Here is a 15316-nt window from a genome sequence, read left to right on the forward strand (position 1 = left end):
CTTATTAAATAAACTTTAAGCTTCTGCTTTGATGTCAGAAAAACTTGAGATTGAGAAAGGAGTCTGAGACGAGGAGTTGCACTACCAACACTATTACCATCTGTTAAAGGCTAACAGGAGAAAGAACACTATTACATGGACTCGAATAAACATAAAAAACAAAGTTAGAATAGCATTATTTAAAATATGAATAAATACAATAGATGACATGCAAAGACAGCTCACAAAATCACAGTGATACACCGAGTTCTCCGACTAATATAAATCTGCAATTAATCATTGGAACGCAAACAAACAATATAGCTAGCAGATAACTTTTGCCTGACCCAAATGAGTTTGTTTGAAATTTAACTAAAAATCAATGCCATGAAAGAACCATAATAAACCAATCACGTCAAATAACTTTTTTGTTTATTCAGGAGATGAACTCGTCCAAAGAAAATATTAGTTGGTAATGGACAAAGGTGGCTGTTCATATACGGTGTCTGGTTACTAAGGAAGGCCTGTTAATAATAAATATCCATTGGCTGGGTCCATCAGGCAGTGCAGTGTTGGTAGTAGACAAAGACTGCAACACTGAGCTACACAACTACACAGCTACACAACACTGATTGCTACAGCGGACAACTCGGAAGCAGCAGATATTGGTCAGGTCAGAGAATATAATCATCATATATAATCATTATTTTAATAAAATGAAAATGGATTTTTAATAATTTTTTGTCAGCCAAATTATTTTTTTTTTTTAGTATTGCTGGTTAGAAGGTGGAGTTACTATCTCTGTGCTATTATCATCATTTTAATTATCTCTTGAATAAGGTTATTAACAGCCTTGTATGAGCTAAACAACAACTTTGTTGTGTTAAATGAATTATTTTACTGTATCTAGGTAATCTTTTTGCCAGACATAACCAAGCGGTGACAGACAAACAACCAATGATAATTGAGGCTACTGTTCATTTTCTAGCATGTCGCAGAGCAGCAAATCTGATTTGGCTACATTTGTTAAGGAAAATAGAGGTCAGAGTTCAGTCTCTTTAAAAAGTAGATCATCAGCACAAAAGACAAAGCAGCTAACAATCGATGACCCTCCATATGAAAGTCCGCAAACAAGAAGACTCAGGAATCATAAGTAAGAATTGAGCTGATGCTGACTCTCTGATCTTTTGACATGTCAAATACTTTTATGTACGTACTAAATGAATGCCCGGCATTGTACGGGTGATAAATAAAGTTTTTGCACAGAAAATCTATTTTTAATCAATGTATACCACATTTACCATTCTAACTTTAAATAAAGGTGTTTGTTTATTTTTGTGTGTTGAAGCACTGATTCAGCACGCACTAGATAATAAAGAGATCTGAATTTGCTTGAACCTAAATCAAATAAAAAAAGTTCAAACGTCAAGTGCTCACTCGTTGATTTATGAAAAGACAGCATTAGGCTACTTTAGGGCAGTACTGTCGTGATTCAATTAAAGGTTGCGTTAAAAAATATTGTTCAATTTTGACACTAAAATTTAAAAATAGCCAAATAAGTTTAAAGTTTAGAAACAGCTTTCAGGTGCGAAGCAAATGGGGATAACTTTTCATTAGACGCTCATTGCTTTTACACACTCTATACTGAATAAAAACATTTTACTCATTCCATAGCATTCAAGTTCTTTTAAGTAGAGTTATTGCAATTATACTATAAGATGTTTTGCTGAACAGCAAAATATACATTACATACTGATCATGTACCCTAAAAAACTTTTTCAAATTGATAACTTCAAACAACAGAAGAAACTTAAATTGAAAATACAGCGTTTGCAAAATTACAAGGTTTTGGTTAGAGAATTCCCAAATTCCGTGCAAATTTCGGCACACCATTGTAATTATTGTAGCAGCCAGGCATCAGAAAATGACTCCCAAAGCTCTCAAAGAAGCGCAGAATTAAAGAGAGGTGACAATTTCACTGCGAATGAAAAGCCTAATACAGCTAGAATTCCTGTCCACGTTTTAAAGCGAAGCTCTCGAAGACCGAGAGAGCCCGGGTACATATTGATGAAATCAAAATCACTACTTGACCCTCCTTCCGTAAGCCTGCAAGAAACAATAGGTGTGCACCGCTTGTCAAGTATACCTTATTGTCCAGGAAACTAGCTATTCTTAGCCTTGTATTGACTAACTAGCGAAGAATCAATATAACAATTTTATAAAAAACATATTATCATATAGCAAAAATTAGTGAGAGTCAACGAAAGGAGTGACTGACTGATTAATCAGCTACGTGGACTGAACTTCTTTGATGTGGCGTAATCAGTAGACAATTACTACCTGTATCCGTCAGTTAATGTATTGTTGACTGACTTACTCAATGGCTGCCTGATAGGTGATTGGTTGACTGACTTAGTTGACAGACCAACAGATTGACAGACCAACAGATTGACAGACTGATTGACCAACAGATTGACAGACCAACAGATTGACAGACCAACAGATTGACAGACCAACAGATTGACAGACCAACAGATTGACTGACCAACAGACAGACGGACCAACAGACAGACAGACTGATTGACCAACAGATTAACAGACCAACAGATTGACAGACCAACAGATTGACAGACCAACAGACTGATTGACCAACAGATTGACAGACCAACAGACAGACCAACATACAGACAGACTGATTGACTAACAGATTAACAGACCAACAGATTGACAGACCAACAGACAGACAGACTGATTGACCAACAGATTGACAGGCCAACAGACAGACAGACTGATTGACCAACAGATTGACAGACCAACAGATTGACAGACCAACAGATTGACAGACCAACAGATTGACAGACCAACAGATTGACTGACCAACAGACAGACAGACCAACAGACAGACAGACTGATTGACCAACAGATTGACAGACCAACAGATTGACTGACCAACAGACAGACAGACCAACAGACAGACAGACTGATTGACCAACAGATTGACAGACCAACAGATTGACAGACCAACAGATTGACAGACCAACAGATTGACAGACCAACAGATTGACTGACCAACAGACAGACAGACCAACAGACAGACAGACTGATTGACCAACAGATTAACAGACCAACAGATTGACAGACCAACAGACTGACAGACAGACAGACTGATTGACCAACGGATTGACAGGCCACCAGACAGACAGACTGATTGACCAACAGATTGACAGACCAACAGATTGACAGACCAACAGGTTGACAGACTGACAGATTGACAGACTGACAGGTTGACAGACTGACAGGTTGACAGACCAACAGATTGACAAATTAATGAACAAGCTGAAGCTGTCAGACTGGCAAACTAGCCTACTCGCTAGCCAGCAGATTAACTTTCAGGTAATCAAAAGAACTCCCGATAGCCTGTGTTCTAACTTTAGCATATGTATAACTTAATTATCTGAGTTTACCTAGAAGGCTGTTAAAAATACATTTTGTAGAATATGAGCTATTTCAAGATTTTCTTCACTATCTAAAGCAACCCCAACCAGAGAGTGACAAAGAGGAGACGGCTCAGTCAAAAGAGAATGACTCATCAACAGCAAACACTAGTGAGCAGACGGAAAACTTGGTTACTGAAGCAAAGCAAGCAGCCCCATCCGAGCAGGAGCTCTTGGAAGTGAGTTCAAAAATATCTGACAACAAAAAAGAGGAAGAAAGAGAAAATGAAAATCAGAGATTGGAAGCTGAAGAAGAAGAGACTTCTTCAGAAGCTTCTGGAAACGCAAAGCAAAATGAGGAATTAGATGTTGAAATGAGATCATCAAATAACAGAAAGTCATCAATTCACTTGTTTCCTAGATATCAGGATGAAGAAACAGATAACTCCGATATCGATCAGGATGGTGAAAAGGACGAAGATCCGAAGCGTTCAGCACAGGTAGGATGGTTTATGATTAATTTGCCACAAGCGCGGCGAGCTTATGGTAGGCAAAGCATAGTTACACATGAACGACTATGATTTTAAATATGGTTCCTTTGGCTTGGGAAAATAAATACGGTAACTGCCTTGATTGAGGTAGCAGCATGTCACTGCTGTGAATATTCCCTATCACAAAGTAATTGCCGGTTCTTGTTGGAAGGTGGAAGCAACTTCTGAGAATACGGGAATCATTGAGAAAGATGGCGGCAAAGAAGTGCAAGATGGTGCAGTTGTATGTGAGGTGAAAAAGTCCAAATCTTTGACAGATGAAATACTGGAAGCAGGTAATCATCAAGACTATCAAATAAACATACCAAACTGAATTGACCAGTCATTCTTGTAAAGTGAAAGGATGTTAATTCAATATGCCAGCTACAATGAATGAAGAAGTTTTACTCATTGACATGCATGATTTGTAAACACATAGATCTTGTTGGCAGTGTCATATCTGCCAAAGGAGTACCGGCATAACTGCTGAACTACAAAAACTCACAAAATCTTTGACTTCAGCCACCATTTTTGCTCACCTCTTTTGATTGCCTGGCTCCAACTTCCTGACCTGGTCTGTCAGACATCAATTGAGCTGGCAATGCACTTCTTTATCGAATGGCTTGACAAGTCTGCTTTGTTTGAACAATGCCTCGAAAATCGAGAATTTTGTCTGGTTAGCTTAATGCAAGCAGATGCTGGGGGGGGGGGGGGGGGTGTTTTATTGCTTGTGAACATTGTTGTACAAACAATAACTCTGTGATCTTGGCTAGACACGTCTGAGTCCAGTGGCAAGGGAACCTCAATGACTGGAGACGCACCCAGTTGCAAAAGCAACTTAAAGTTAGATGTTATTCTATTCATGTCGGTGTCTTTTTGGGAATTGAACCACAACGTGTTGTTTTCAAGTCAGGTATTCTAAAGTTTTAGGCCAGAGCATAATTAGCGTACTACTAGAACTCATCCAACTCTGGACTTCAGCCACCATGTTGCTTACTCACGTTGATTGTTTGGCTTAAACATCTTGACCTGGTCAGTCAGGTGTTGATTAAACAGACAGAGCACTTCTTTATCAAATGGCTTGACGAATCTGTTTCGCACTTTCAGCTTAAAAGAAGACTGTCTCAGACCTGAAATGGCATCTGTTGTCAATCGCGGTATAGCTATTACTGGTTGATCTCTTGTAAGATCTGATGACTCGACTAGCTGTGACACTAGGTTCATAGAGTTCCTCTTTCTAGTATTTACACATCAGCCTTTTCAAAAGCGAAAAACGGGCCTAAAAATCAGTTATATAAAAATATCAAATAACTGTAAACACTGAATAAATAACCAAGTTTAAAAATATTACTCACGCAACACTATTTGTGCATAACAAAATAAGTTATCGTTTAAGTTAAATAATTCTCAGTTTTGGTTAAGGAGTTATCCGTCACCGGCGAAAGTCAATTATGTTGTACGCTGGTATCAGCTATACTTTGAGACTCCCACATTCAATAACTGTTAATAATGGAATTGTGGGAGATTTATAATCAATATACTATTTTTTAGACCTATGAAACTGCAAACACCCTTTTCTACATAATTCATGTATAAAATGCATGATATAGAGGTGCTAGCCTGTGTAGTTACTCTTGAACTTATGAATATTTAATAGTAAAAAGGTTTCCTGTGTGGTCGTGAGGCCACACGGGAATAGTTTTATTGATTATCTATCACCAGCTTATTAGAAAACCAGAGAGGCGCCTGTAAAACTGCAAATACATGTATTCTACACATATTGTCAGACTTGTTATCATTAACTAACTTTTGCTATAAATATTAAACATGTTGATGGAATGATTTACAGCTAACTTATTAAATTGTATTTAACTAGGCAACTACAATGAACTTATTGCGGATTTTAAAATTAGCCATTTACCAAAAAAATTTTTTTTTCATAAAATCCAATAGTAGTTAAGGTGAAGCCATTGAAAGGGTCGGCATAGTTGATAGAATGCATTTGATGAGCTAATATCATATAAAACACCATATAAAAACTGGTATAAAATATAATACACAGTGTTACTATATACCATTTCTTTTAGCTATTCTCTTTGTTTTGTCAGCTGTTTTGAGCTGAAAACGTTTAATCAATTACTTGAAGATTTGAAATTTAACAGCTTTAACTAAATATGAAATAAAAGAAGGATACAATATCGATTTCTTTTAAAACATTGATTTAACCTTTTAATAATTCAACATTTAATTTCTGCAATCGATTTTTAAATGAATTCAGGTATTATCCTTCAACTGAATGAGTTACTTTCACTTATAGTAGCAGACTAGTTAAAGTGCAAGTTGAGACCGTGAGATGTTGTCTTGAGGCCTATGATTAGCTTGCAGTCTGGTTGTATGTCAAAATATGCCCATGCATAATTGCTTCCAGTTCTAGAGTGTTTGAAATTTCCCATCTTGGAAGTCAGCCAGATACAAAAAAAATCTGATTTGCTAGAATAACATCATATGGCAATTGAACTTGTTAGCCCTTCGAAAAACTGCTGGCAGTAGTTTTATGTTGTCAGTTCATTCTGACTGTAAGAGATCATATTAAAGTCAATCGCCAGTTAAAAAAGTGACACTGCTGTTCACTTGGTGACGAATTTTATGTATTTAGAAGTTTTAAGATTATTATATTTTGAGCAGGTTGAGTACTCCATTTGCTAATTGAAAACTTTACAAGATAATTATTCCATAGAGTTTCAACTTTGCCAGGCCTACAACAACAGGGCATAACTGAGAAATTGTTGTTGTGTGATTTTCTCAATTATGCACTGTTGAGGGTTATTAAAATGCTCTCACAAGTGTAAAGTGCTTTGAAACAGGTAATCAAACACTTTACAAGAAGGGTCACAAAGTTCAGTGTCATGAAAAGATAACTCCTTTAAAAAATCCTCTTAACAACTGTAACTGTAGTGGTTACACAGCCAATAGCTGTCCTATTACTATGCTGTTTTCAAGATGCATCAGACCGCACCAAAGATGATCACAAGGATACCAAAAATGTCCACAATGGAGTTCTTAAAAGTCTGGATGAAGATGAAGAGTGTGACTCAGGTAACTTAAGATTTATCTTCTCAGGTACAATGTCACATCCGTTTTCCTTCATGTTGCATGAGGAGGTGCAGCTTTTATCACCCATATAAATTAAGATTTATTTCCTCAGATGCAATATTACAACAATCTTCCTTCATATTGCATGAGGAGGAGGTACAGCTTTCATTACCCAAAATATTTAGGATTTATCTTCCCATGCATAATTTCACATTCATTTTCCTTCACGCTGCAAAAGGAGCTTGTACTGCCTTTCTTACTCAACAAATTTAAGATTTATCTCCCCACGCACAATGTCACAATACTCTTCATTCACGCTGCATGAGTAGGTTTCAAACCCCTAAGTATTTCAAGATTTATTTTCTGAAACATAATTTAATGTCAGTTTTCTGTATTTAAAAAGAGAAACTGCTTCTACCAGAATATTAAAGTCATGGTTTAGATTGGCTGAAACTTTGACGAGCAAACTAATCTACTGGTCGTGACAGACAAGCTTCTGATCTTCATTTGAAATAATTATGGAAGGTTTTAATTTTGCCTTCTATGTGTAAAAGACGCTGCTTGGTCTTTCACGACACACTAGCTAGCTCCCCTTTTTCAAAAATAATAACACATGAGAGTAGAGTGCTTTAGTGTATAGTTGCATATAACTGGCACAGTTGCAGCCAAAGACTACTCTGCCATTTCAGAAAAAAGTGCCAGTCTTTTATATGGTTGGCCTATGACAACAACAAGTATTACATAGATAGCGTGGTAAAACTCGTAATAGCAAAGTTGTGGTAAGACATTATTCTTACACAAGGAAAATGATATAGTAAGTGGCTCTATATAGACACACTATATATATAGATATATCTTTCCTACCTGCACCACCTGCCATCAAGCAAAAACGGTATGCTCGACCAAAAATTAGGCTGACAAGCACTCACATGCAGAGCAGCCTTGGCAGATGTGTGCAGCCCCTTCACACCACTGAAGACTGCAATACCCTAATCTCGGCACTCACTTTTCACTTCACAAAATGGAGTGATACCGGCACCTATCCCTGACAACAAGAAGACCACTTCAGTTAGTGTACTAGGTGTGCGAGTGTTTGAATGGTTTGGCCTCCCATGGGTAATATATTCTGACCAAAAAGCTCTATTTTAATTAGCGTATTTTCAAGCTTGCTGTGACCTCTGAAGGTGCAATAAAACAATACTCCCCTACCGACCCTTGACAAATTCCATAGTCAAGAAAATCCATTGCACTGTAAAAAACTGACTGGTAGTGCTACTGAACTGACAAGCTGATTGGCTATTGATAAACCAGCCAAATAGAGTCTAAAACCAGCTACACCAGAAAGTGAAGAAAATAATTTGGGCAATGCTCGTCGAGGAGCTGGAGAATTGGCAAACTTTATGAAGATGAGATGCAAGGCTCGAATTCTTTCAAGTACCCATAATTCATTGGAGATGCCGAAATGTACCGGCACCAAATACATCAAACAACTACAAAACTGACTCTAGACTCTGAGCCAGTTATTATGGAAGAGACAGAAGTGGCAACTTCATGAAAACAAACAGATGAATGAGAGACTAAGAAATCTCAGTCACCTAATCTCTCAATCAAAACCACTATTTTGACTGAGACTAACCATTAAAAAACCTTATTGGTCATTCATTAAAAAACCTTATTGGTCAACTTTGCTCCAATAACATACACGGTGTTGAAATGAATAAACCTTTTGACAATTGCAACGATACAAGTTAAATAAGGAGTCAATTTGAGAACCAAACATTTCTGTGCTAGATTTTTGGACCACTGGCTAGAATAAAAGGAACAATGGGTTAATTTACTGTTTTTTGCAAGATACAAATTATCTCCGATATTACTTATATAGTAAAATATATATATGCACTTTTAGGAGTCCACGGTAAAACTTTGAGAACTATCGAAGCATTTAAGAATATTAACGACATTTTATAATCTTAATATTTCTTCTATGTATCTTCTATCTATATATACAAATCTGAAAGTTTGTCGCCTGTCTAGTTATGGCGATTAAAATATAGAAATAAAAATTCTACATCACAAATGATTTGATCTCGGAACCTCCGGGTCGGTTGAAGACTAGCGATCTACACTAGAGATAGTGTAGATCGCTAGTCTACACTATCTCGACTAGAGATAATCAACTACACTATGATCACCAAGCTTTTAATGCTTGTTAGCACATTCATTTCATTGGTTAAAATGATCACGCTTGAAGCTCTTGGGGTCATTAGCTAGAACGTTGGCAGTTACGCCCGTAATGATTATTAAGCAAACAAGGCAATCGTTTTTAGGAAGGGTGCGCTTACCTTTGCTGGCTTATCAGATAAGTTACTCAAATTCATTGGGTAACTGTTTTATTACAAATGCAACGCCTGGCATTCAGCTAGTATATTCATAAAGTAAAAACATAGAGCGAATGATGATGCCCGGGCATACACTACTTCTATAATTACCAGAGAAATTATTACCCGTGCAACGCTAGGCATCCGACTAGTATAGATACAAATGTGATTGATTGTCTGTTTTCTGTCGTTCAAGTGTCCAGTTATAGCGATTAAAATTTATAAACAAAAAACTTGCTTCGCACTAGAATTTAACTCTGAAACACCCATTCTGTAGACAGGTGTGCTTTCTACTACTCAACACTGTCCTTCCATATTATGGAATAATTGTGCACATACTTATTGCACCAATTAAGACTCGCACACTTGCAGAAAATACTTTGGTTACTACTAGTACGCTTAAAGATCATGATTGCGCGAGAGATCATGACGCGTAACACAACGATTATAAGCACAAGCTGGCTTCAGACAGACCGACATGGCTTTTTGTTAAGACACTACAATGGACAATCAATGCATTACATGGTGAATAGAATTGACTATGTCATTACAGTATTATACATAGCTGGTTATTTATGGAATAATTACATATTAAATTTACTTGCTTAATGTATAATTCAAGGATAATACTTTTGCTATAACAGCTCTCTATACATATATATATATATATACTTGGGATGTCTCTTACCAATTCGTTGTGAACTCAGTACTGGAATAAAGAAAATTACAGTGAGAACACAACTCTTACTATAGTAAAAATTTAGTGTAGCTCAAATTACCCAAATTCATTGTAGGGTTTTGTAAAAATCCCGAAACTCGGATTGTTATTTGGAATTGCGTGGTTAAGGAGACTTTACTGATCTGGAAGTTTGCCTCATAACTGATTTATTAGCAATAAGTAAGGCATTATCCAGTACCGTGAAACCTGCAATTACATAGTACTAATTAGACAAAATCCATATTTGAATAGTTATATAACAAGCAAAAACAAAGCAGTAATAAAACAAATAGTTCATTTTTCAAATTTGACAGAAACATATGATGTAACTCACTAACCTGTTTCTCTTTCTACTACAATTCCAACTAGCCTGACTTAAAGATAAACTATATATATATATATATGAGGTTTTTATTAATGGAGTTGTCCTCAGCGGCTGCACCAGAAACCTGATGTCACCTCTGTGATGTTACCGGATGGGTAGGATTAATCATGCTATCATGCTGTCTTTAGGAAGTGGATGGCCAGTGTTTTTTTGCACTAACTACCCCAGTGTCCTTAGTTGACCTCTATATATATATATATATATATATATATATATATATATATATATATATATATATATATTAGTGGTCAGCTAAGGACACTGGGGTAGTTAGTGCAAAAAAACACTGGCCATCCACTTCCTAAAGACAGCATGGTTAATCCTACCCATCCGGTAACATCACAGAGGTGACATCAGGTTTCTGGTGCAGCCGCTGAGGACAACTCCATTAATAAAAGATTTATTAAAATATTTAAAATAAACAAGATGTGTTCTAGTAATTGTATGTGAATGAGTAATTGCAGCAAATGTGATGAGTGCTATCTAATTTTACTACATTCATTAAGTAAAGAAACTTAGCCCACCGTAACTACATTACCTGCCACTGTTTATAAACTGTTTGAAATCATGGCAAATGTTGTATACAGACCTGCCAACCCAAGAGTGGGGCAATGCGTGAGATTTGGTTTTGGGGCAATTGATGTATCAATGATAGTATATATACAATTGTGGAAATTGGGGCAAAAATCTCACGCATTTTCATTTTTTCTTTGGGGTGATTGCGTGAGTCTCACGCCCAATGCGTGAAAGTTGGCAGGTATGGTTGTATATGTTGATTAAAAATAAATTTTTTATGCAAAGGCTTTTTTTATTACCCGTGCAACGAACAGACAATAAAAAAGCCTTCCCCTAGTATTTACTGAAATAACATCTACCATTACACTTGATAAACTGAATATAAATTTTTTAAATTTCATTCACTCTTCGTTTATTCTAACAGTCTCAATATACAAAAAAAAGAGTACGCGCCATGGAGTATACATTATGTATAAAATCTAAAAAGCTTATTTAGGAGTAGGCAACTCCAACTTTTCATACCATTACAATACTGTGTTGTTTGACATTCAATCCTCTTATGTAACTGCTACCGAAGCTATGATGTGATTTCTTTACAGAACTGGAGTCAGATTCTGGCATAGGAATCACTCAAGAATGTAAGAACCAAAATGAAGGTCATACAACTCCTGTTATTAAAACAAAAGAAGTTACCAAAGTGGACGAAAGGAAGAGTAAAGTCAAACAGAAACTTCACTACAGCCTGATAGACACTCCCTATATGACGATGCCACTCAAGAATATTTACAGTCAAAAGGTACACATGACAATTTACCTCCAATCATTCTATATCTCGGGCAGTTACTAATACACAAGTTTTTTACTTAAATGGCTTGTTTCACAATTTTGCGATATTCAGGCTTGTTACATTTAAGCAATAGAAACTCATAACATGTCAGATCAATAATCGTCTGTGTTGAGCTTTGTAAAACTGTGGTTAACATGAATGATAAATTGAAAGTTGATAAATACTGTCTTATGAGCTGTAGTGACTCAAGTTTGAATAACTAGAGCATGGGTTTACCCAGTCATACACTGTTACAGATAGCACGATGGGAAATGTTATTCAAACGATACGTTACTTGTGTAGAACAATGACAAAGATGGAGAGAAATTTCTGATAACAAAAAACTGCTCTAGCTTTCTAGTTGCTTTTGTTGATTGTAACAATTGAAGAGGCTAGTGCTAAAAGTGCTTAAGTCACAAATTCAAAAAAATTGAGTTGTCATCTCTTGTAAATTTTTCTGGGTGTAATCAACATAGTCCTCACTTGTTTTGTATGAAAAATGTGCCTAAGTCCCTGTTTAAAGCGGTGAGATTATGAGGGGCGGATCCCACTCCTAGTTAGAAGTACTTAAGTCCAAGGATTGTATGCTATAAGTTCATAAGTCCATAGTTGGCCAATCTTGTGTATTGTTGAAGTCATGTGACTCATTGTTGATTCTCAAAATGGCTGACAATGTTGATATAAATGAGAATAGAGAGAATGAGCAGCCAAATTCAGCTAAAAAGAAACGATATACCCCAAGCAAGTGGAAGAGATATGAAATAAAAACAGCCAAGACTGCAGGTAATTTGATAACAATACAGCCAATGGCTATTTCAAAGCTTTTACCAACCTTTTTTAAACTAGCAATCTGCCTTGTCAGTGTGATGTGACTGTGAGTGTGATTCACTCATGGGCAAGCAAACAAGCTGACTCTAGTTCATCAATCATTCATTACAGCTTTATCTCAGTAAATAGAAGGATGAAATATATGGAGGCTATGATAATGAGCCCTAGAATAAAACCTTTACTACTAATGTTATTATATAATTCTGGATAAATTTTCCAATCAATCCTGCAGCTTCATGTGTCACTGTAACTGTCAGTGCACCTAGTGGAGTACAGTGTCTGCTTTGTGATTTTTGTGTCAAGTTCATGTTGTTTATATTAATATTAATTTTCTTATATCTGTTCTAGGGAAGCAGCATGTATCTTATGGAGGCAGAGCGGTGGCTGAAAGAGTCTAGGTGCTGGTGCAGTGTCGCTGCAAGTTTAACACTAAGTTTTCGCCAGCTGAACTGTCTAAAATCCTTGAAGACTTCAATGCTTTACCAGATCACAATGGACAAAATATATATCTACGTGGCTGCATATCAGTGACACCTGATGCCCAAATTAGAAGAAGACCACGCAAAGATGATGCCAAGAAGCGCACTAGTTACACATACTCTTTCACATTACCAACACGTACAGAAGATGTCTACAAGTCAGCTTTTTGTGGCACACTTGGCATCAAAGAATCACGGTAGAAGAAAAAGGTTCTCGACTTTGCAATAGACATCAAAGATGGACGTGGCAATCATGGAAACCATCCAAAGATTGCAGAAGATATTCGAGATAAGATAAGATCTCATATCAGGCAGTTTCCAGCACGTGAGAGTCATTATAGTCGCTCAAAAATGAGAATAAAAGCTACCTTGATGCCGAACTCAGCATTGCTGAAATGCACCAGCTATTTACACGAGATACGCCAGAGTGTAACGATGTCAAATACTGGCTGTACCACGATATATTTAACTTTGAGTTTAACATAGCATTCGGATATCCCCGCAGTGATATTTGTGACAAATGTGAAAAGTTCACCGCAAATATTAAAGCTGCCGAGGCGGGTGGGGATCCTGGGAAAGCTAGAGAGCTGACAGCGCAACACGAGCTCCACATTCGAAAGGCAGACGTCTTCAATGTCTAAATGAAAGAAGATTCGGAAGCAGCGAAACTGGCTGGAAATACAGATGTGATATGTATGGACTATGAAAAGGACTTACCACTCCCATTAACTGGAATTGGCCAAGAATATTACAAGCGGCAGCTATGGATACACAACCTATGTATACACAGCATGGTTACCGATCAGCCCTACATGTACTTATATGCGGAACTTTATGCTGGGAAGGGCCCTAATGATGTAATTTCAATCCTTGACGATTACATATCTAAGCTTCCGGACAATATTACTAAGCTGACCATCTTTGCTGATAACTGCTTCTCGCAAAATAAGAACAGGTTAGTATACGTCATGACAGTGTTAGTTACACATATCTCATTTTAAAGCGTTGTACTGTTATATTTCTAGTATGAGAATGATAGGCTTATGCATGTGTTGTATTTTTTTCAGATACATCTACGCCTATCTCTGTGGCCTAGTCAACAAGGCTGGATGCACACTCAAGGAGATCGAAGTAAAGTACCCTCTACCAGGACATAGTCATATGCCTTGTGACCGGTGAGTAGATGTTATTACTGGTTATGTGATTCTAAGTTCACGTTATTACGAGAAAAAATATATTGCAATCTTGTAATCTTACACGTTCACCAACGTGAGGTGTTTATTATACAGAGACTTTGGCCACATCGAGAAAAGAAGAAAGAAAAAGGACCGTGTGACTTTATCGTCGGAGTAGGTCAACCTAATAAAGACGACAGACCAACAGAAACCATTCCGGATAGCCTTTGTTGAACACCCGTTGACAGATGATATGCTACCAGATGACACACCAGTTATAACTGTCATGAACTATAAAGATGCTTACGAGCCCGTTGTAAAAGCAGTAAATGGTATTGCGGCATTTCGGGGGGTTTGATTCCAACTTGAAAAGACGGTGACAAGCCGAACTGCCATGACAGCTGACTGTACCGCTCCAGTTATCATCTTGAAAAGAGGAATGAAGATGGTGAATCTCACCAACCCTACCAATCTTTGCCAGGCCTATCCACCAGGAAACTTCCTCACGATCAAAGAGGCTAAATACAACGATGTGAAGGCGCTTCTCTCCCTCGTACATCTAGATGCGAGAGTCACTTTTTATGACAAACTTAAACCATGCAATGCTGCCATTGCAGATCTAGATGATGATGATGATGATAGGGAGTAGAGCGCAGAACTTTTACTTTATTACATAGTTTCATTTTATTATTTTAGTCACATTATACTCTCCAGGTCGCTCCTTTTAGTATTAACTTATCTCAATATTTTAGTCTCATATTCCAGTCATGTATCATATTATCATAATATAACCTCATTATATATTCTGATCATACATTATATATATATTCTGATCATACATTATATTGCAAAGTCTCGTATTATGTCGGATACTAGCATTTTAGCGGATTGTACTAGGCCACAGCGATATGTCGCGGTGCAAGAAGTACTCAAGTCCGGAATTTGAGTGAAAAGTACCTAAGTCCATAATTAATT

At 37.0% G+C, this 15316-nt stretch overlaps 1 protein-coding gene across 1 annotated transcript; it reads left to right on the forward strand.

Annotated features, from left to right (window-relative positions):
• Nucleotides 1–968: 968 nt before the first annotated feature.
• LOC137406711 (protein starmaker-like) lies at nt 969–13807 on the forward strand. Its single transcript, XM_068093327.1, has 9 exons — nt 969–1132; nt 1887–2101; nt 3474–3913; nt 4116–4239; nt 6944–7039; nt 11633–11829; nt 12495–12642; nt 13156–13363; nt 13672–13807. Exons 1-9 carry the CDS (start codon nt 969–971, stop codon nt 13805–13807), a joined length of 1728 nt encoding a protein of 575 aa, XP_067949428.1.
• Nucleotides 13808–15316: the final 1509 nt, after the last annotated feature.

Source organism: Watersipora subatra, chromosome 10 (assembly GCF_963576615.1).
Source record: "Watersipora subatra chromosome 10, tzWatSuba1.1, whole genome shotgun sequence".
Classification (NCBI taxonomy): Eukaryota; Metazoa; Bryozoa; class Gymnolaemata; order Cheilostomatida; family Watersiporidae; genus Watersipora; species Watersipora subatra.